At 32.0% G+C, this 24787-nt stretch overlaps 1 protein-coding gene across 1 annotated transcript in view; it reads right to left on the bottom strand.

The window, feature by feature from the left end:
* sdt (MAGUK p55 family member stardust) overlaps positions 1 to 24787 on the bottom strand; it is a 177996-nt gene that overhangs the window by 74475 nt on the left and 78734 nt on the right. The window contains 2 exon segments of the mRNA XM_074183381.1: positions 16609 to 16799; positions 17292 to 17582. Coding sequence (XP_074039482.1) covers positions 16609 to 16799; positions 17292 to 17582 — 482 coding nt within the window.

Below are 24787 nucleotides of genomic sequence, written 5' to 3'. Positions count from 1 at the left end.
AACACATTGAGATCTCTTCTGACACAAACTTAAGCCGAAAATACGGTTGAAAGAGCGAAAGATGTATTTACAATATACCGTGTTCCTTTGAAAAAAGTTATATAGGTGAAACCTCAAGATTCCTGAATGTGAGAAAAAAATGAACACCGTGAATATATAAGGAGAAAACAGATGACAGAATCAGGGATAGCGGAGATATTCTAAAATGATCTGGTGATTACGCTATAGAATGGAGTTAAACAAAAATTATCACGAAAGAAACTCATGAAAAAATTAGAATACTGCAAGAATCCGCATATATTTTTTTATCGACCTTTTTTTGGGTATTTGTTACCTTGCACAATCTGAAAAATATAACAGGTAACAAGTGTATTTTGAATAGCTCTGTAGAAATGAATCGTACTTGAAAAAAGAGGTTTAAAACGGAAATATGAACCTTAACTAAATTCTCAAAAAACATCCAGTAAATACGACAAGTTACTGACTAATTGGAGAATTTGGAGTAATGGCCACATTTCTCACTGTTGAGTAATATACTATTACCTCACATTTGTTTTCATTTTCATTACTTTCTGATTGCTTTAATATATTGTTGGTTACCATTAATTTTGAAAGTCGAATTTGCTTTTCTAGTACAATTCTTGTATACTGGTTTGGATATATACCAAATAATTAAATTTTTCCAATTGCTTCTCAAAATGATTTGTAAATTAAATTCAATTACTTGAACTTCATTATACATCACACAATCAGGTATATTAATAATTGCAAAAGTTCAACATACATGGTGAAGATTCATATATTAATATTATTAAATTAGTTTTTTAGCTTTCTACTTCTTCATCTTTATACAAAAACATAGGCATATACATCATTCAATCCGTTCTCAGACTTTGAGAATTCGTTAAAACTTGAGTTATTTTTATCACAGTTAAGCACTCTTTGTTTTTACAAACCTATGATTGTTTTATGTTCTTGTTTTCAGTGATATGAGTCGTTACTAATATTACCTAGAGGAATTTTCTCCTTAATCACAAACAAAGGTATGATGGTAAATATTGAAAATGTTCTTACCAATAAAAGTTTAATATCCTCATTGTGATGAAACAATTTTTCAACTAAAATCCAAAAATTTCAAAACTGTTTTTTCTCATTCAAGAAAAATTACGTCACACACATATCCACAAAAATCACAACACTCTGTATAAATTCACTTGAACTCAGTCATTGCTGGCGAGTCTGCAACTGGCTCCGGTCTTCGGAGACTTAACTCAAGAACAAGTGGGTGTTGGGCAGGTACAAAAAGAAGTCAGTTTTGATGTACTACGCAAGCAGTGGCTGATTGGGCGTACTCGATGTTTTCTTCCACTCGCCCAAGTCGTTTCTCAGGGCATTCCACCGAATCAACCGAGTGTTTTGAGACATTCGTTTGGTCCGCAGGAAGGTAAGAAATGATTGCTAGAGCATATCTTTTGTGTGTTTTTAGAAGGTATGTAAAAGAGTACGTGGGTACAGGCTAGTGCTAGTGTATGCCTTTCAGGCGTGTCACTGAAGATATGAGGAATGAGGGGAATTTGTGATAGGCATATCCGCGGTCAGAGGGTTTCAAGATAGATGTTGCACAAATCAAAATGGCTATGCTCATAGGAGTCCAAAATTAATAAGAATTTTTCAGTTGACACGTCAAGAAGAGTACTTCGACCACGCCACTGAAGATGACAGCCGCAGTTGCAGTTGAAACGTTTGGATATTATAACCAAAGAAGCAAAACCCGGAAGCCAATCAAAACAATAGATATTTTTGTCGAAAGGAATATCACAAGACATCAAAATTTCAACTTTTGGATTTCTTAACGATGAATATTACTGGAGTTTTTTTCCAACACCAAATCGTTATTTTTTTAGTTTTATCTTCCTCTTTAGTTTTATCTTCCTCTTGAAGATGATCACTTGGTGATCGAAACTCGTGTCGAGGTGTAAAAATAACGATTTGGTGTTGGGAAAGAAAAAACTCTAGTAATATTCATTACTACACCAAAGGTTCCAAAATAGTACTTCATAAGTTTCTTAACGATTGCAATACCATCGTGATAAAACTGTGAGTGTTTAGGAGAAGGGATTTTCTCTTCTGCTGATTGCTCGATTGGTATTGGTTAGAAAAACAATTAAGAAACACTGTTGTGACCCCTATTATTTAATAATGAATAATTTTTTTTTATTTCACTTTCAAATCGTAAATATAAAGACTATCTTGTGAATTATTCTCATGAAAGTGCAAATTATGCCATCAATATTATTTTGATTCAGCTTGATTACGTAATAAAAAATAAATAATTATTCTTAATGATGATATCTAATGAAAGTTACAAGTTTGGAATTCTATTGTCTATGATGAAAGGTGTTGTCAGATTTGAAATCTATGGAAGAATAAGTAAAATGAAAATAAATTGAATGCTAAAATCATTGAAAGTACTGAAATGAAGCGAAATATTTGAATGAGTTTTTATTTGAAATAGAAAAAGTTGACGAAGAAATGGAGATACAAAAAATCGAAAATTCAGAAACGCTCATATGTAAAGCAAACAAATTATTGTGACCTGAAATGAAAGTCAATAAAAAAATCTAACTGTTATAACCTGAAGACGATTGTGGATACTAACAATCGAAACGTCGTGAAGTATTTTATTATTTTCTGTTCATTCCAGGTCACATTAATTTGTTTGCTATACAAATTAGCGTTCTTACATTTTTAATTTTTTATACGCATTGCTTATTCATCTTTGCTAATTTTTTTCTATTTTAACTAAATCATTCCAATATTTCGGCCTGGTACTGCATTTTCAATTTCATTTCTTCAATAGATATAAAATATAATATCTTTTTAAGACAATGGAACTCCGAATTTTCGAACATTCACCAAATTATAACATTTTCAATGACTTTCAAACAAACAATAATGTCTGAGTTACTATTGAGTCCTGATTTGAAAAAAAAACTACTATAAAACGTTTCCATTACGAATATTCCAACCTCACTGAGATTTTCTCATCTCAGTTATGAACTAATTTTTTAAATACTAGCCTAAACTCATTATTTTCTGTATGAATATAAATATAATCGATGCTCGTTTTGGTGGAATTGACGCCGTTGCGTTATTGTTTTGCATTAATTTTTGCACACGAACGTGACTTTCAATGAATTACTTTTAGATAAGATGGGAACATTGTTTATAGTATTTATTGCGGTCGATCATTTAGTCAATTGTTTACAAGAATCTCCGATATTATCGCTGTCTGGATTACAAGTCGATTGATAATGCTGATGTTTCTCTCTGCGAAGTTACAGTAACTTTGCACGGAGTATATTTCCCTTAATCAAATATGAATAAAATTATTGTTTTGGTTGATTTTCAATGAGTTAAAGATTATTGACTCACTAGAAGTACACTAGAAGACGATGGTCATAGTTTTACACGTTATTGTAAGTTTTCATTGACATACAATGTTTTCTTACTTCCTTTAGAAGTTTCCCACCTTTTGTAAAATGATGGAGAAGTATAGGAAGCCAAACTGAGTAAATGATTTTCATTTTACAAGTTAGGTACTGACTAATAGGACTCTTCAGTGGTTTTTAATAAGCAGTTGTTACTTTTTGGGGTGAACTTTTCAGTATGCCTTTTATTATTATATTCTCTATTGATTTATTCATCAGATTATAAAAGGTTAAGCCCTAAAAAACAGTAAGAACAGAAAAGAAAATATCAATAACATTCGAAATATCGGAAAATATGTTTGATCTTTACCAACTTATGACGGAAACAGAGCAACTTGTAATAAACAAAATTTGCTTTAAAACATTTTCTTTTTCTATAAACAACGTATTGAAGTATGTTGTTTCAGAACTTGTTGCATAGTCTGAATGCGGCTTTAGATTTGATTTCCAAAGACGACCCTCTTTAAACAAAACTGAACGTTATAGCCCAATAAGTGATCAGCTGCATACCTAACTAATCTCAAGTATGCCACTTGAAAAATATCATTCCCTCATTTCTCAGATATTTCCCAGACTTTTAAATAATCAGTGAGGCGGACCATAGAGAGATAAACCTAAGATACGAATTCTTCGGTAATGCACTTGACAGTACAAGACTCTTGTAGAGCAAGAGTTGGAATTTGTAGTTTTTCACAGAGGTATAGAACTTTGAAACAGAATGAAACAAAGATGAATTTTTAATGAAAAATGAGAATTAAAATGTTTTTTACCGCTTTTATTTGTAACTGACGTTACTGCAGTTTCATCCTATAAGGACATTTTCAAACTTATACATCTAATTGTTCAAAAACCATTCCATTTGATACCTATATCACGAAGGTTTCGCCATCTCGAGCAGTAGCTGTATTGTATTTACAAGTTACTTTTCGTATTTCGTATTCTATTCCCTGAACCCAGGAAAAGGGTCATTTATGTAATAACCACTGGAATTAGTTAGAACTTTAATTTGAAAAATTGTTAAGAGGTAAGAATTGTGTAATAATCTCAAACAGGTTCATTTTAGTGTTGATCCAATAATACGTCTCTATTTCAACTTTATTACTAAACTATCTATGAAAACATACAAATTCCCACTCTTTCTGTGGTTACATGAAAAACTAATCCATCATCTTGGGCAGGCAGCCATGTTTAATTCAAAATGGCGTCATTTTATTTTTTGTATTTTTTTTCAGCAAACCCTAATATTCTTTTCAGCAAACCCTTTCATTTAGTATCCATATAATGGCAGTACAAAAAAAAATTAGTCCACCATCTTGCACGGCCCACCATATTGGATATTGAATGATGTCACTCAGATAATCAAGTATTGTCTTCCAAACTAATATGTATGAAAAATTTCAGCTTAATTGGTTGAGGATAACTACTTCAAAATTAAGTTGCAAAATCTGACTGAACCTGAGAAAAATATGAAAAAGTTGAATGCTAAGTGCGTTTTCACAGAGTTTTTCACTGGACCTGTATAAACGATCCAAATGAAGAAGAATTAGTGCTCATGACAGGCACTGTCAACATCAATATTTTTGACAGGTTATAGTTCTCGAAACTTAATGATTTTAAAATACTACCTGGGCTAATCTTAAGCATTCACGGCTATTTCAGTTAGTACTAACTTTCAAAAGGAAGCCGTGGAAATTTCATGATATTCTTCTCGTGAGTTTGTGAGTTATTGCGCGAAAAGTGACACTATTTTCGTTATTTTCAAAACAATGGACCAAATACAATTTCTTGTTTTAATTTTACACTGCTTCTTGATGGGAAAAAATACCGTTCAAGCGGATTGTTATGATAGTCTAATCAACAAGTTCAAAAACATGAAAAATAGAGATAAAGGTCCTAAAATTATGAGCGATAGCTCATTCGATTCGGACTCACCTCTAGAAAAATGTTTTTGAAGGATTTTGGTGCAAGTAGAAAATTGCAATTGTTATTAACAAAATATGATAAAAAAAAAATGGTATTTAGTTTTTCGTTAATAACTCAAAAAATATTAATATTTAAGCAATTTTGAAATAAGCTCGTTGAAGAGGAGGAAATTTCCGATAGAAAAGTCCCAACTCACTAAACTCTATCTCCATTATTTATAAATTAATTTGACGTTGAAAATAGGGTTCCGCGCGGCTGTTACGGCATGCGCGCGCTGCCGCTAAAGAAAGTTCATTGAAAGAAATAATTTTTTTATAACATAAAATGTCATTTTAAAAATAATCTAGTATCTACTAGTATCTTCTTAACACTTGAATGAATCGAGTCCCGTAGAAAAAAAGTTTCATCACCATTTTTCAAAAAGTTATTCAATTGTTAACTAACAAATTTTTTCCAATCTCCGTTGGCATAAATGATGGGATAAAAGGTATGAATGATTGGCCTATAAATTTTAAACTTCGTGGAACTCTTTTGATATATATACTTCATACGATCCTGCGATAAAAGTTCATAAAAATTTATTAATTTGTTAATTATATTTTATAACTATTGCAAAATGAAATATCTAAAAATTGTTGATGAATTTTTTTTCAATTGATATTTGGCTATGTCTGTTTTCACATTAAACAATGGCAGTTATTAACATAGAATCGATTTTTATATTTCGATTGTTTAAATAATTAGTTAATAAATTATTTTGCTTTTGAAAATCATAATTAATATTTTTAAATAGTTTGGCAAAAAAAATTATCATTTAATTGTTCAACAATTTGTTATAAACAAATATTGACTGAAGCAGAAACAAATGATGAAAACAGCTATATATAGAAAAGTGCCATAATTTTTTTTATTTATTATAATACTTTCTAATATCAATCAATCAATAATTTGTATGGCACTTTTTTATATATAGCTGTTTTTATAATTTTTTTCTGATTCAGAAAAAAATATAACGTTGGTCAATATTTGTTCTTAACAAATTGTTAAGCTAATAAACAATTAAATAATACATTAAAAAATATTTTTTACCAAAATATTTGAAACTGTAAATTATGATTTTTAAAAGCAACATTATTTCTTAACTAATTACTTAAACAATCGAAATATAAAAAAATCGATTTTAAACCATTGAAAATTAGAATCAAGAAAAAAGTTCTTTTATCATAATTATTTCTAGACAACAAAATAGGAAAAACAAAATTTTCAAAAAAAATATTGAATTTCTCTATTTGTTTAAAACAATTTAATAAACAGATTACGTAAAAAATTCATTCAGATTGGGAAAAAATTTGTTAGTTAACAATTGAATAAGTTTTTGAAAAATGGTGATGAAACTTTTTTTTCTACGGGACTCGATTCATTCAAGATACTAGAAGATACTAGAAGATACTAGATTTTTTCAAATTTTTGAAATGACATTTAATGTTATTAAAAATTATTTCTTTTGATAAACTCTTTTTAGCGGCAGCGCGCGCATGCCGTAACAGCCGCGCGGAACCCTATTTTCAACGTCAAATTAAAATTATATATAATGGAGATAGAGTTTCGGGAGTCCAGTCTTTTTTATCGGAAATTTCCTCCTCTTTAACGAGCTTTTTTCAAAATTGCCTAAATATTAATATTTTTTGAGTTATTAACGTTATTTTATTAATTTCATTAATATTAATTTTGTTAATAACAATTGCAATTTTTTATCTGCACCAAAATCCTTCAAAAACATATTTCTGGAGGTGATTCCGAATCGAATGAGCTACCGCTCATATTTTCAGGACCTTTATTGCTATTTTTCATGTTTTTCAACCCGTTCATTAGACTATAAGGACTCTACTCCATCAGAAACAACAATTTGTGACAATTTGGTTTGCGACACTGATGGTGCAGAACGCAGTGGACATCCAAATGAGGCAGTAAACAGAAACCATAAAAAAATTCACAAAATCGTTCTGAATGATCGAAAAGTGAAGTTGCATGAGTTAGCTGACATTGTAAAGATATCAAAAAAAACGAGTTGGCTTTATATTGCATGAGCATTTGACTGTGAGAAAGCTTTGTTCAAAGTGGGTGCCGCGCGAGCTCACTACTGACCAAAAACAAGAACGTCTTGATGATTTTGAGCAGTGTTTGGCCATATTTGAACATAAACCGGAATTTTTCGTCAATATGTGACAATGGATGAAATATTAATCCATCACTTCACTCCGGAATCAAAAAGATCGTCATCTGAGTGGAGAGCAACTGGTGGACTTCGTCCAAAGCGTCCGAAAGCAGAACAATAGGCTGGAAAGGCTATAGTCTCGGTATTTTGGAATGTGCGTGGTGTAATAACCATCGACTATCATGAAAAGGGAAATACCATAAACGATGAATATTATATATCAGTATTGGAGCCTTTGAAGGCCGAAATTGCAAAGAAACTACCGCATATGGCAAAGAAAAAAAATTGTTTCATCAAGACAACTCACCGTTTCACAAGTCAATCAAAACAATGACATCCACCGTATTCGCCAGATTTGGCTCCCAGCGACTACTGGCTATTTGAAGACCTCAAAAAAATGTTCATCGATAAAAAAATATTTTGCTCGAATGAAGAGGTTATTGCTGAAACTGAGCCATATTTTGAGGCAAAAGATGAATTGTTCTACAAAAGTGGTATTGAAATGTTAGAGCGGCGTTGGAATGATTATGTGACCCTTGATGGAGATTACGTTGATGAATAAAGGCTATTTTGAACAAAAAAATGCGATTTCTTTCTTAGGCCCGCGACTTTTCGGCCGATGTGTTATTTCTTATCATTTTGGAAATATCAATTTTGAATTTTTGAGTTGGTTGAGTTTATATTATCATTTCCTTCTTCTGGAAATAATGTCATAATATATTCATGCAATCTAACTTGCATCAAATTATTATATACTATATTATATAATATATATATATATATATATATATATATATATATATATATATATATATATATATATATATATGTTAACTCGAAGATTCTCACGGATAAAGTATGATTAGTCATACTCTTGGCCCTCCTCAAACTGAGGAGGGCCAAAGATTTTAAAAGAGCACTTAAAGAATTAAAAAAAAGTAATAGAATAAAAATTGTATAGTTATGTGGAATGATTTGGGACATTATTGGCTATCATTTATTGTTTTTTATTTTATTGTTTTTAATTCTTTTCAATTGTTCACTCGGGTATTTGTATCTATAATGAAACCAAATATCACTATTTCAATAATAATTTAATGTGTACATTAACTATTTAAATGTCACTTAACATATGATACTGAAATCTTTATATGTAATGTTCACTGTCTGGCTACATGTTAGTTTAAATCTCAAATAGTTTAAATTTAAAATTTCTCACATATTTTTTTTTATTTCATTGTGCTAGTGTTATTATTACACTCATAGATATGTATATTAGGTTTCCTATTTCAATAAAGATTATTATTATTATACTTAGGTACTCAAATCATCTGCTTAGCAATATTTCAAAAAATAATGGATTTGCACACTTTTCAACCGATTGAAAACCCACTTTCTTTGGTTCGTGAATCACAAATACCACTGATTCATTTCTAAAATATCAGACGGTTTACCATAGGCGTTAATTCAGTATATTATTAGTGGTTGCAAAGTTTGATCGGGATGGCAAAAACCACCGATGAGTCTACTATAAAACGTCACGAGGTGACAAAATATACATATATAAAAAATGGAAACAATACAGTAATTGAGGGGCAGCTGCACCCCGTGCCTCCCCCAATTTACGTTTATGCTGTTTGCTGACTGGTTATTTACACCGAGATAAATTCAGGTGTCCGAGTCGAGCGAAGAGAAAATGTATTTGAAATTCTCGTCAAGCCCATGTCTGTTTCCTGATTTGAATCTACATACAATGGCTTGTGGGCATTTCTGATGTTTAAAAATTCCATTACAGTTAGTGGTAAACGAAAGTGTATGTTGATGAGTGTGAATCAACGGCTGGATCATGATTATGAAATGTCATAATCAATTTCTCATTATCGTTTAATGTAACACATATATTTATATTGTCAATTTGTTTTGGGAACATGTTTACAATTTGAGAAAAAACTTAATTCTAACTTAACTAAACGATAATAATATCATATTTAGAGAAAGATGTATTTCCTTATAATAATATTTATTTATAATTCTCTTACAACTTACCCAAAATTACGAAATTTGAACAAAAACAAACAATTTTAACTCACGAAGTCGACTAACTTTTGTGAGTATTAATATATTAATAATAGTAACAATTATATTTAGAACATTGTCTCCATTCTGAGATCGAAATCACTACAATTTTGTTATTCACGTTTGTACATACAAAATATTTCAATATCCACTTTTTGACTTTGACTTCTTCTTTGTTAGTGATGAATGATCTTATTCATATATATATATATATATATATATATATATATATATATATATATATATATATATATATATATATATCGGCAGGGACAAAAAAAAGAAACAAACACTTACTAAAAATTTACTTGAGATTTCGGTTTATTTACTTTATTTTTCAGTGATATATATTTCTGGTGGCATACTGTTATTCATAATTGAATTCATAATTTTATGAATAAAAACAAAATAGTGGAATAACGTCAGGTTTTTATTTTTTTGATTAATTTTTTCGACAGATATAAATAAGGTTTGTTGTATCCAAAATATATATAAATAAAGTATTGTATTCAAGTAGATATTAAGAATTTCAAAATTTTTGAGATAGTATTCTTCTACACTTTCCCATATTATTATTGTGATTGAACTTAAAAGAATATAACATTTTGAGGTGTTGAAAAAAAATTATTAAAAAATTCGCAAATGAATATCTTATTTTTTCTATAATATGGTCAATGAGATTTTGACAATTCAAATGATTATCAATCATCACTTCTAATTATTTAATACACATAGATTTGAAAAGCATTATTGATGATGAAAAAAAGGGGTATATTTTGTTTTTCAAAATAAAATGTCGTAATTGTCGTAAATAACTTTAAAATCTATTTCTACAATCTTTTTTGAATCGTTCCAGTTTGCAGAGCTGTATGTTATAACGACATCACAGCCATAGTATCAATAATTTGTATATTATTTAAATAAATAGTGAATAAAAGTCTTCCCAATATACTACCTTGTGTAACCCCATGACATGAAGGTTTACTAGAAGTTTGATACTTACCCAAATAATTTTTTGCAAAATCATGGAAAACAAATTTGATACAATTTTTCAAGAAGAATTTCATGACTGACAATGTTACATGCTTAAAATACGTTCAAAAATGATATAATGTTGAGTCATTACTATCTAGGGATTGATAGAGTATTTGTAAGACAACCAATAGGTACCAACTCATGTGGATTTTTGATTTCTCAAACTAAATTTTCGATTATAAATTTTTGTTTGTTCAAAAAGTTTTCAATATAATATTTACAGACTCTCAAATAAATTAATTAAGGTACATGAGTAAAACCCAAAAACAAGATGTAGGTAAGTATATTGTGTATATTTTTTAAGACAAAACACAAATATATGTTGTATTGTTGACACACCTTTACATGGGATTGTGTTTTTATTGAAATGTGTTTTTATTTCAGTTAGAAAAACATTATTTTATTTTTGTTGGAATGTCTCAGGATCAGAAAATAAAGTTCAATTGAGTCTTGGAATTGACGAAAGTAGTTTTTTTTAACTTATTCAAATTCGTTAATGTACATAACAATATATATCAGAAGAAAAACTCCACCTGAAATAAGTTCTTTCAGGTATATTAACATTGAATTACACAAATCAGTCTTTCACATTCATTTTGCACTCCAAATCAAATCACATATAATTCATAGCAATGTAATTTAATAAAAAAAATGTTAATATAAAATTTCAATTGAATGAAAATATTTCGATCTCCAGGTGTAGTTACTTCGAAGTTTCTGGTGAAAAACTTGTCTTCGACTCCTTTTGGATCATTTTGAAAGACTATTTCTAGAATCCTTGCAAATAAACAGTATTTTATGATATCGGAAGAAGCATATTTACTCTTTTCTCGAAGAGATAGTGTTAATTGAAACAGGGAATATTTTTTTGTTTTTTGAAAACTGGCGGAGAAGTAGGAAGCCGAAGTATTTAAAAAAGTATATCTTCAAAAATAATGGATTTGTTAAATAAAACTTTTTTATTGTTCAATTGCGTGTGATGTTAAATGTGATGGAATTACACATTTTTATGATCTTTTGTACATTTTCTTCATATGGTAGTTTATTGCCAAATTCAAAATATTTCCATTCCTGTCTGTTGGTAAAGGGTGTTTTTTTGAGATTGTTGATTACTTTCAGAATTTTAAGTTGTATAATTACTGATAAACATATTTTTATCAATTTCGATTAGACCTGGGAGGGTTGATTAGACTTAGTAGGGGGCCTCTTGATTCCAATACCCTAAAAGATTTCAAATTTTGCCCAGTAGCAGACTTTTTATTACTTGACATTGAAAAAATGGTTGAAAACGATTAAAAAATTAAAATTTCACAGTGATGCTTCCAACCTAACTGATCCACCCTGTATTAAAATAACCCTGTGACTCCAGTGAAAATTTCGAGAACGCTGGCGTTGATATCGAGACGCCGTAAATAAACCTATTATGTTACTGCCATGCATTCATATTGTGTGTACACACAAAGACATCACATAACTAAACTCTCACGGTTTCCTTCAGCCTCCTACCACAGTAGAAAGCTTATAAAGGCCCTGCTATACTGTGCTTCTACCCCGGTATTTGTATAACGTTTAAGTGGCTTCGTGAAAAGCTGTCGATATTGTCTTACTGTGCGAATGATGATCTGTAATAGTTTACGCTTCCAGACAGAATTGTGGAAGTTATCAAGAGGCTTTCAACATAAAGACGGAAATGGTACACCTGATGTGTTTAGAAATTACGAGTAAAGAGGAGCTGCGATGTGAAATAGAACTTCAACTGTAGCATGACATGCAATATAGTATTGTAACAATAGTAATCAGATACATGTATGTTTGTGGCTCTTTCACGCCTGAACGACTGAACAGATTTAGATGAAACTTCACCTAAATACAGCCTATACACCAGAATAACATGTAGGCTACAATTTTGTGTAATTTTTGTCATAATATCACGATAATTATTAAGTAAGTCGGAAAAATTCTTGCTCCCTGAGAGCTGTCTTGGCGCGCGCTGCCTATACCTTTGGAGTTACATGCAGACAATGTATCGTAAGATTGTTTATCTTAAATAGTTTCAAATAAAATACCGCGATAGCATATATCTACCTCTGATGTGGTGACCACTATATGCAAAATACTGAACACATTTTAGAATACCTGTCAAATTCTTATAAAAATTGATACAATTGTCGTTTCAAGTATTTAATATAGATAAACTTTGTCTCTTATACTAGGAAATTTGGACGAATCGTTTAAAAGTTATCACGATAAGATTAACTTGATGCAACGCAGTGAGCCATTACGCGTTGCGACTACTGTAAGTCGACGGGGGAAGATGCGCGGGGGTAGAGGGGCGGTCTAAGCAATGAAGCGCCATCGCCGAGAACGCGACCCGAACGCGGACACTCGGACAGTCGCGTGAGGGCAAACTTCGTTGCAAGTTGTGTCCGTCGAGGTGTTAAAAATAACGGTTTGGTGTTGGGACAGAACTCCAGTAATATTCAGTAATTCATTGTTTCAAGAACTATGAATCATATCATATTTATAAAATATTGGGCTTATTTATTATAAACCCGATATATAATATCGAACCGAAAAACAGAACTGAATAACTTCCTAATGATATAACAATTGTATATTTTTAAATAAATATGTTCATCACAGAAAGTTCTTTAATGACAAGAAATAAAATTTGGAAAAAAAATTGATTTTAAAATGTGGTTATACTAAAGGTATGTTTAATAAATACGGCCTCTAGTTTTTTCGCTCGATTTTAGTAGCCACTGTAACAACAAATTGCCAAAATCGACTCTTCTCGATAGGAAGACTTAACAGATTGTCTCTGGTCTGGATTCCTGGCCATACTGGCCTGGAAGTCCCTTGCAAATGCTGAGTCCCTTGCAAATAATGATGGTGCATCGGACTAGAACCTGTCATTGGCATCGCTTTAGGCTTTGCCAAACAAAGATTGAACACCTGAATGGCAAGAAGATTTATGGACTTCTGGCAGAATCATCAAGGATAAGCTCGCTCCAAGGCGTTTATTCACCTTTCGAAGCTTGATACCAAACATATGTTGGACTACAATAATAGGGATGAACTACGATGTCCAACAGGCCTTCTTACAGGTCACTATCATTTGAATCATCATATGCAGAGACTCGGACTGTCAGAAGACAGTGTGTGTCGCCTCTGTTTGGAAAATAATGAAACATCAGAGTACATATTCTGTGCCTGCTCCGTTGGGGACTCTCCATACAAACTAATCGGCTTCGTTAAGAAGCTGGGTTTATTTGGTCGAGTCTGAATAGGTGTGAGCCACAATGAACCCTTACGGGTTGCGGTAGAAGGGTCAAATAGACCCACTCACTTTGGACCTTACCTAACTTAACCTAAAAACAAATTCAATATGTATTGTAATAAAGGTCCGTATTTCAAAAAAATAAAGTTAATGATGAAATCTTATGAACGGAACGTTGAATTGCAAATTAGTTTAATCAGATTATAACAAATATGAAATTCGACTGTTCCAGTTTTTGATGAATATTTCAAAAACAACCAATGATATTCTTGATATGAAAAGAGATTTTTCGAGTTTCAAAAAATAGAAAACTTTTGTCCAATTCAACAGACCTTGAAGGTCTTACCTTTTCCGAGATAGAAATAGTGGGATCAGCTAAAAAAACGGCTTGTATATTGATACAACTCTCTCTTTGGTCAAATCATATATCAACTTCAAGAAAAATCACATTCTCAGTTTCATAAAAGAGAATATCAACAATTGTCATGTATTTTTTCCATTACGTTTTTTTGTTTTTGTCTATACTCGTATATTCAATCAGTTTCTTTTTTGTTCTGATTTAACCTTGTATGATCAGGATTTTCTTGGTATGACTTGAATAATTATGTCTACAAATATAATCAATATTGAATAATGAATGAAGTTTTTTAATAAGAGTTTATGTAATACAGCAACTCTTCAGTTGAGAAGATCAACTTTAGCCGAGCTTTGCCGATAATTGAGTGAACAAAAATCACTTATTATTATTACGGTTATCATCGTGCACCTTTCAGCTTGTTTTTATTAAAGTTGTGTAGATACTAAATTGGTCTTGATGAATTTATTTTTCAGATTGTAGAAACCTATAAGTTCATAAATTCTCAAAAACATTAATTTCCCCAGAGAGATGTTTACAAAATATTAAATCCCCTATTTTCTGAAGTGTTTAACAATGTCTTGTCTACTGACCGGCGATTGAAACGATTCCTGAATTAACTACCTATATCTATTTGCTTCGACTCAATTTTCATTAGATTTTTTTACTCATTGTAATCATTACCCGCAAGAAAACGTTATGGATACTTGTAATTAATAGTCCTTTGCTCAAAGCTAATAATACATTATCAAGAAAAACCATTCTTTCACGAAAACGGAAACGACTTCACACTTCGTATATTGGGGTAATCTTAGACTTCCTGCGCACAAGAATATGGAACTCGTACAACCCAGTAAAAAACTAATAAAATAGCGCTATGATAATTCAATATTATGAACGTCAATGATAGTGATTAGAGGAAATGACCTAATGAAGAAATTATTTCATATATTTATCACAATCTTCATTGGACTCCATATCCTTGTAAAATCGCCAGTATCTCAGCTACGTGTTTAAACCTGGTGAAAAAAGATGTCCCAATATTTGACAGAAATATAAACAATACATATATTAGAATATCGTTGCAATATTGGTAAACCCTTCGTCAGTGTCATTATTTTTCGAGTTTAAAAGCCGTTGATTTTTGGAATTTCTTCCTGACGTTTCGCTGACGTGAGTGGCTAGCTTCTTCAGAGGTTTAACCATCATGGCTTGCTATCCGACAACTAACTTTTAGGCTTCGTGAAGCGTATTATGCCTTGTCAGGTAATCAGTTGTATTTGTACCTGTACTTGTCCCTGCACTTGTACCTGTACTTGAACCTGGAACATTAACAATCTTGCTGCTTGTTGTCATTCTGTTCAGTATTCTCGAATTCCTTAAAATAGGGTTCCATATTCGGTTGAGGTTCACCGCTTCTTCTTTCCTGTTGAAATTCTCCATGTGTTTGTGGATCTCTATTGCCTCCCGTACCAGTCGGTTATAGTATCCCTGGTTGGGGGCAATTAGTTCTGTGTTTTCAAACAGAATTCTGTGGTCTCCTTCACTAAGTGCGTGTTCTGCCACAGCTGACTTGTCCACTTGGCCTAGTCTGCATACTAGGCCAAGAAGAAGAAGGCCAGAGAAGAAATTAATGACATGGATATTTTTTCAATGGTGTTTCATTTTTGATGTCTGGAATGTCAACGTTCCTCGAATTGATATGTTTTTATTATTCAATTATTTTATACCATGATATTGGAATTGGCAAGTGATGTGGAACAACTAGAGCTGAACAAATAAAAATCTTAATAAAAATCAGACAAAAGTTATTTTTTTCTATCCTATATTTGCCAAGGAATTGAAAGAATTGGAAAGAACTGTAGATTCATTGATATTGAGAAAAAATATTGACTGATAATCTTGATATTGTAATGCTAGTCAGGTCATTGATGAATATTGATGGGACCTACTAGCAAACCCTGAAGTACTCAGTATTTTGTGTCTGGTGGTAGAATCGTATAGCATTCTCAAAGTTTGCTTCTATTTGATTAATACTTCTTGGAGAGATACAATTCAAAATAAGTATTACTATTGTCTCTAACGGTGTTTCTGATAACATTTTTGCATTATTAAAACTGTTATAAAATCTTCGGAATTGGGATATGTAACCTGCGTTTTGCTCTTCTGTAGTCATTTGCCATAGTCAACTCTAAAATCTAATAAACAATTCATTAATACTTCTACCTCCTACCTGTTTTCGGAGTCAATTCCAAGTTTACTGTTATTATTGCTTTCCACAATAGCCGTCGTTTTGAGTTTATTATTGTCTTCTGCTCCGATCAGCAGCTCAGTTCTTCCATTCTGAAAAGGTGAGGATCCTCTTCTGTCGCCTATCAGTCGATTTCCATGCGTCGGACTATCTTTCGTTTTTAAGAGGTCTCCCTGAAAAAATATTTTTAAACTTTAGTCTTTTTCACAAGGTCTTTTTTATGGTTGGTTGATATTGTTGTTTTATTATTGGAAGTAAACTCTTTTAATTCTGCTGAATCTTCTGTCGGAGGAAAAGAACTGAGTTGTATAGTGTTTTCATCGATATACAAAATAACAATTCAATCCTACTTCGTAAAACCAGCAGGTTATAAAGTATTATGGGTAAATAAAATGCGTCATTGCTTGCAATTGGACTAACAATAATTCTTTTTGAAGTATCTTGAGTACCTGCTGGTTTTATCATTCTTTGAAGCTATGCTATGAAATGTTCTGTTTTAGTTTCTGTTTTATTATAAACAGTGCTGTTAGTCGGTCATTATTCAAAAGCTGTGAGTAAGACTTCTTAAAGTATACATCTCATGCTGATATTCTTTCACAGCTCGTTTGACCAAGTGATACTTCATTTTCATTAAATTTTAACTAGTCAATAAGGTCCATTCTTACCGATTGAGCAGCCCTGGTATCGTTTGGTACTTTATTTGGTTCTTTGTTTCTGACGTCGATGGCGTTCTGTGTCAACGAGTTGTGTCCATTGGGCAGTTGAGGTTTCGGGGTTGGAGTGACGTCCCTCTTAACGGCCACCACGGACGTCGTGCTGCTCAGAACGCTGCCTCCCGTTTTGTTCGTGGGGTTGTTGAAATTCTCGGTAGCGGTCAGAGAAGTCACGTATATCGGCGAGTTTTTTATAAATCCGTTCAGTTCCTCTGCTGCGCTTGTAGTCTTTGTCAACTGGAACTGAGATAGCGATTTAATTGATATATAATAATGAATAATAATAAATATAGATGTTGGGAAAATTGTATGTCAATCAAATTAAAAAAAATTGTTAATTTTGCTTTTTCATTTTGGGGAAGGTGTTGTAAATGCGGTACTACTGCAAATGAAGATTCTCCGAAAAATCTACGATAATTTCTTCAAATCATTCGAGAGAATGAGAAAATATTTTTTCTTCTCATGCACGAAGACTCGCTTAACGGAGGTTCGACTCGCTTGAGGTTCGTTCTGCAACAAATGTGAACTAGACATGTAATTGAATTCTGTATTTGAAATAGTAACTAGTTCGGAAAATACTGGTTTTTTGGCAATAGTGTAAAGAAACAAATCAATGAAACATATTTTTTTATTATACTTCTTTGTGGACCAAATTTAGAACATTTCAATCCTTATTTATTTTTACCATATTGAAATTCGAACAAAAGATAAGTACTTATAGAAACATTTTAATTCTCATTTATATCAATATTGATATGAAAATTTAAGCAATTGCTAATGCTGAATGGATTCAATTTGTTGAAACGCTTGGAATATTTAAATGCCTTTCGTTGAAGTCAGAACGAGAAGGTATAGTTTCCGTTCCACATTGATTGTTTTCATTTGATAATATTTGAATGGCCTTGGCTATTTCAATTTTGTTCTTAGGTTCTCGATAGAATCTGGTATTTTCACAAGCAACCTTCTATAAGTTTGATTTCCAAAAATATCAATTATCAAGATGATACCTTGGCATCTGCTGTTCAAGAAAATGATGAATTTTCCTTTTAATTTCATGATGACATTATTGAATATGTTCATCGGGAACACACAATTTATTTTTAAACATTAATTCAGAATTAGATTATTATTAGAAGAACATCTTAATTTGTGATTCCAGAGGGCTGTAATTAACCTTCAATATGCAATAAATTATTTTTCGTTTCATATTTATTATTTCATACATTTTCTATTGTCATTCTATTGGTCTAGCAGACCAAGATTAATGAGAAGAAGGTTTATTAGTCTTACTATATTGATACAAAAATAGAAAGAAACCTGTCTCATTGATTGATTTTTTTAGCGCCGAATTGGCGTAGTGCCAGTGCCCCCGAATCATGAATGGAAGATCGTTCGTTGATCCGCACCTCGACCAGATATTTTTCTAGAGAGAAGATGTATCTAGTTGAAGTGGGGATGATTCCTGCAATGTTAAATGGCGAATAGTTATGATGTTTGCAGATGGCTTAAGAGGATATTAACATTGTCTACCCAGGTCACTAGGTTGATAACCTAAGCCGTAGACACGTAAAAAAGGGCTATTTTTTACCAAATCAGTTTTCCCATATGACAAACCAAAAAATGCCTCAGCAACTAGGGCTATTCGACTAGTTGGTAACGGATGTCGTTTATAAAGCCAAACGTGGCCTCACTTAAATGGATTTTAATGCAACCTATTCATATAGTTGACATATGACAAAATGCTACAATGCTCTTCAGAATTAAATAAACACTACGCAATAACATATCAAAAGTATTTTATTCAAAATGGAGTCATATATAGGCAAAATTATTGTGACAGCGTGAAATGACAGTGACAGTTATGACATAATTCATGGTTGTCATAACTGTTACAATAATTTAAGCTATATTTGACTTCATTTTGAATAAAATACTCCTGAATTGTTATTACTTAGTGTTTATTTTTGTTCTTTGGCAGTTGCCAAAACAAAAATAAACACTAATATTGTGATAATATGGAAAGACATTGAGAGTTGATTCAGAAATCATGGTTGCCAATAAAGAATTATGGAAACGGGCCACCACTTTATCCTTATCGAATATCGTCAATTGTTGATAATTACAAATATACGTTAAACGTGGTGGGTCAGTTTCATAATCATCTAAGAAATCATGGCCATTGTCATTATAGTCAACATTGTCAATGATAATTGTCAGAACTGTTATTTTACCTATGGTCCTATGATGAATCATATTTGATACATAAAGGCCAATTTGTCTTTGAATATTTCATAATTCACAACCTGTTAAACACACAAATCTATGCCCTATATTCAGAACATTTTTTCTAAGGTGTAAGAAATTGATCGACTGAGTACTGTTTACAACAAATTCAGTACTTTTTGATGGATAAATTCAGTACCAAAAACAAACTCCCTAGAACAACGCTGCCTCCTGTTATTCAGTGTCTCACATTCGCATAAGATGTGTAGAGCTGTTTCTTTCCCTTCGTTGCATAATCTGCGCTGAGGTCTCCGTTGTATAGCCCCATGGTGATATGTTACAAGTCACTTCCTAGATTTGACAAGCTGTAGGCAGGTTTTGGTTTTCTAGGTATGCTTATTTAAGAAAATATCAGGAATAAGCAAAAATAATTACCTATGTGATAACTGTGATAAGATAAATCCGATGAAATTCCGTTCTACAATTTTTTCAACTAAATGGTCTAATTTCCACATGTTGTTCTCTTCTTTTATGTTCCATACATTTTCGCGATTTTTCGAAATCGATATTTCTTAAGATTTTTAAAGAGTATTTTGACATCTCATTTCAAATGACGCAAATGTACTTTTCATAGAATGCATTAAAAAGTTTAATTCAAAAGTAAAAACAATTTTGGGTGTTTAATTAAGAGTATATTTTTTATTAATACGAGTGTTCCACATTTTCGTTACTAACCGTATACTTATAACTGTATACAGCTGTAAATAGACTATTACACCTGCTATTTTACAAAATTTAAGAAAAGCAACATAAGCTCGTTTTCAACATTGTATATAAATTAATGTTACTCAGTTCGAACATTTGTTGCAGTAACTTTCTTTATTTAATTCTACTTCAAAAAACACTTTATTATCAGATTTTTACTGAACAGTTTTACAAAAACACAACACGTGTTTCGCCAGACAATGGCTTCTTCGGGCGTGTCAAGACACGCCTGTATCGGCCAATTCGCCTATTCCATCATATATCTTAATTCTACTTTTTAGTTCAAAATTGAATACATATTAAAAAAAAGTATTTTATTTTTCTCACACTACTCATCGTTGTGAAATAAAAAAATAAATATATTCAGAAAGGCGCCCAGAGTTCAATATCCAAATATGACTGTTAAATCTGTTTTCCGTTGACCATCTATCGAACGACAACTCTCAGAAGTCGAAATTTGTGCGAGCTAAGGATTAACAAGGTCTCACCTTTTAACTTGCGATTCCTATCACTATCAAGTGTTATTTTTTCCAATATTCGTCCCATTAGTTTTATAATTAATTTAGTATTATTGAAAAGTTGCAAATCTCAGTAGAAAATGTTTACTTACAACATTTCAGGAATCAAAAATCAGCTTGTGTAATCAATATCGTCTTAAGTTGCCATTCTCATTTCTAAGACATTTGACAAAAATTGAATCGTCAACGACATACGACCTTTTCTTGCCTGTTACGAGGGTTTTGGCCGTTTTTTGAAGTCACATGACGTGCCCATCAGACGTCAATCGTCCTGCCCATTAGCCCATCGTACCAAACCTTGCGGAAAATATTCAGACAAGTGAAATGGGAATCCCATTACAATAAATTCAAAGAACGCAGACCCTTTTGAGAGAGGCGCCAAATATGATCCTTTCAACTGTAACCTGTCAGTAACAGGGTATGTGTAACGTGTTTTTGGTCTGTTTTAATATTGACAAGTGCCAGAAAAGAGGATAGTGAAAGTCAGACACCTCACTTAATTTTCGATTATACGCAGATAGCTGCACAGACGAGGAAAAAAGTGTTGATGACTGAAGCGGTACAGAACATCCAGTGAATACATGTTATAATATAAAGTTTTTTGCACAGAAAATTGATAAACCCATTTTCCTTTTTTGTCCTTTTTTTAAAATGGTTTTGAAGTTCTATTTAGAGGCATGTATTCTTCAAATAAATAATTGATTGGAGTTAATTTATAAGGTTTTTCTCTTATAATACGCGAATATACAGGAATGTAACTCTACATGGAAAAATAATAATAATAATTAAAAGAAATGAAAATAATAATAATAATAATAATAATAATAATAATAATTATATATATTTGGAATATGTTACTGATATTTGGTAGATAGTGACAGTTAATAAAAGCTTATTTTTTTTTTCAAAAAAAAAATCAACTTCAACAGTGGATTTTTCTCAAATATTTTTGTAACTTCTTGTTCTATTTGGGATAAAAAAGTCCTTAGGTTTTTTCCTACGACACGTCATTTTTGAGTAAAAAAATGAAAGCCCTTGTATTGCCCAAGAAGTTATTGAAATATCTTGTATTCAATTCGATCTTACTACAGTTTTTCAATCAGCTAGGCAGAGACACTCAATGAAGCAGCACATTTTTCGATCCAAAATTAAATCTTTAATTTAACAGTGTCACGCGTTCGGCCATCAACTTCGGTATTTTCTGCCGGAATAATGAACGTTTTTTGTTAAATTAATTTTTTTTAATCTCTGTTCAGGTGTATTTGCATACCCCTTCGAGATACCTGAGGCTCTCTCGTCGTAGCATCGCGTTTTCGCGGTAATTTATTTATTTATTTATTTCATACACTATTCTACAGGATGAACCCAATTACAGAATATGGAGTAACAGTGGCATTTACAAATATGTACTTACATAATATAATTTGTGAATCTATTTTAAAAAAATAAATAAAAACAGAACTGTCAGTTAGCTAAGAAATGTCTTTTGATTTGCATAATCTGGCAGTTGAATATATCTAGGACATGACTAACAGAATTAGAGGTATCGCACGTTGTAAAAATTGGAGATTTTTTTATTATATCTATACGCGGAGTGTTGAGATAAAATGTGACACTATTCCTAGATGACCGTCTAGGAACCCAAAAATTCAACATATGTAACAGTTGAGAGCAGATGATATTGTTTATGATCTTGAATAAAAAGAAATGAATAATATTTAGGCCTTACCTCGAGACTACAAAAATTGTGAGTTACAAGTAATTCATAATAGGGTATTCCTACAGTAGGATACGTGCCTTCAAGTTCAAAAGACATATATTTTAGGAAACGCCTCTGTAGGGCTTCTAGTTGATTTATATGAACCTTATAGTAGGGACTCCACACGACAGATGCATATTCCAGCCTAGATCGAGCAAAAGTGAAATAAAGTAATTTCAATGTTGAAGCTTTTTCGAAGTCTTTTGTATTTCTAACTAAGAATCCATACATGCGATAAGCTGCTGTTAGAATAGTGTCAATATATTTATTGAAAGAGAGGGATGAATCAAAAGTAACACCTAGATCAGTGTGTCAGGACGCTCCAGAACTTGATTGTTTATGACGTAGTTGTGTAAATTCATCAATCTCAGCTCCGATATCATTAATGAACATATTGAACAGTAGGGGTCCTATTTTTGATCCTTGTGGTACACCAGATGTGGCTATATATTCGATAGACTTGAGGCCATTGAGTTGGACGTAGTGCTTACGGTTGTAAAAATACGATTTAAAGGGGGTAATTAAGTCATTGGATAACCCAAAAGTCGAAAGCTTGTTGAGCAGGATACTATGGTCAAGTCTGTCGAATGCTTTAGAAAAAGTAGTGTAGATGACATCAGTCTGAGACTGACATTCAATAACCTCTGCAATACACTGAGTGATTGTTACAAGATTCGTGGTGGTTGAACGTCCTTTCATGAAACCATGTTGATTGGGGCTAATAATGTTGCTGACATGAACAGTAGATTGTCTTCTCGAGAAGCATCTCAAATACTTTCATCTCCTTTTTTAAAAATTGGGCAGACTTTCGACATTTTCTATATTGATGGTACAGTTGATGTTTTCAGGCATATATTAATTAGAGTTGTTAGTGGTTCAGCCAGAGCTGTCAGAATTGTGATACAATGGGTCAAGCGATTCTACAGCTTCCCAGAATGTTTCAATTTCATTTATCGTTGTTTTAGGGGGGATATAAACGCATATCAGAAAGAGACTGTTTTCGGAGAAAGATAATTTCACAAGTACTGTGTTAATAAAGCCAGACACTGGAAAATGATAATTTGACAAATTAACTGGTGATGAGACAATATCTTCGTGTACAGCAATTAGCACACCGCCACCTCTACTAACATTGGTAGCAGTGAAATTTCTGTATGTCCTATACAGGGTGTTCCTTAAACACATGCTAATATTTAAGGAGGTAATTCTTACACCCATTTTAAGGAAAAAACGTCCTATGGACGTATGTCCTAAACGCCTTAACTTTTGAGATACAGGGTGGCAAAGTTTTCAAAAATAATCAGTTTTTTAATAATAACTGAGATAATGTTGTAGACATCTTTGGCATATTTGGTACATATGTTCCATGCCTCAAGGCGCAATTTCTGATGTACAATTTTCTTAATTTTCTCTGCCAGTGGCGTACGTACGAGTTTTGAAATGTATATTTTTGGCGAAAAAAATACTATGCCACTGCTTTATCTTGAATTAAAAATCTCCATACATTTTTGAGCACATTTGATTTGCTGGGTTTTCTTTGTCCGACGCATGGTTTTTGCTCAAAAAATTAAAAATCGCTTTACTTAAGGATACATTCCTTAAAAATCTGATGCGGTATCGTGCATCGACTGAAAGCAAACTAAGAGATCAGATTTGTTGCAAAATAATTGAGGATCTGAAAGGTATTTGTTTGTTGTCAGATGCACTGTTCTCAATTAAAATTACGTCATAACGCAACACCGCTTAATAATTTTTGAAAACATAAATTTAGTTATCCTGGAATAAATGACGTGTAGCAGAATTTATTTACTGCACCTCTTGGAAATATGGAGTTTGTCGATATGTGATTTCTTTTAAAGATTAAAAGCAGAAAAAACAGCGTACCCACCAGAGCAATAAAAAACGAATTCTCTGAATGTACAAACGTCAGTAGCTAATATTGATGTTGGTTTAAAGTAAGGTGTTGGTGTTAAAAACTGTCACAGCACGTTTTGATTGATTTTGAAGTGTTATTGAAGTTATTTTGGTAGTCCGCTGTTTTTCTGAATATCAGTAAATATGGTAAATTATACGAATGCGGAAATGGCGCAAATGCATTACGTATATGGCCTTGCCGATGGTAATGCAACAGAAGCCAGGCGCATTTATCAGGAAAGATATCCTAATCGTGCCTTACCAGATAG

Source organism: Leptinotarsa decemlineata, unplaced genomic scaffold (assembly GCF_025532065.1).
Source record: "Leptinotarsa decemlineata unplaced genomic scaffold, Ldec_3_MD MMD2_tig00026336_RagTag_RagTag, whole genome shotgun sequence".
Taxonomy (NCBI): domain Eukaryota; kingdom Metazoa; phylum Arthropoda; class Insecta; order Coleoptera; family Chrysomelidae; genus Leptinotarsa; species Leptinotarsa decemlineata.
The sequence above is the reverse complement of the archived record's forward strand: the minus strand, read 5'-3'. Positions and strand labels throughout refer to the sequence as shown.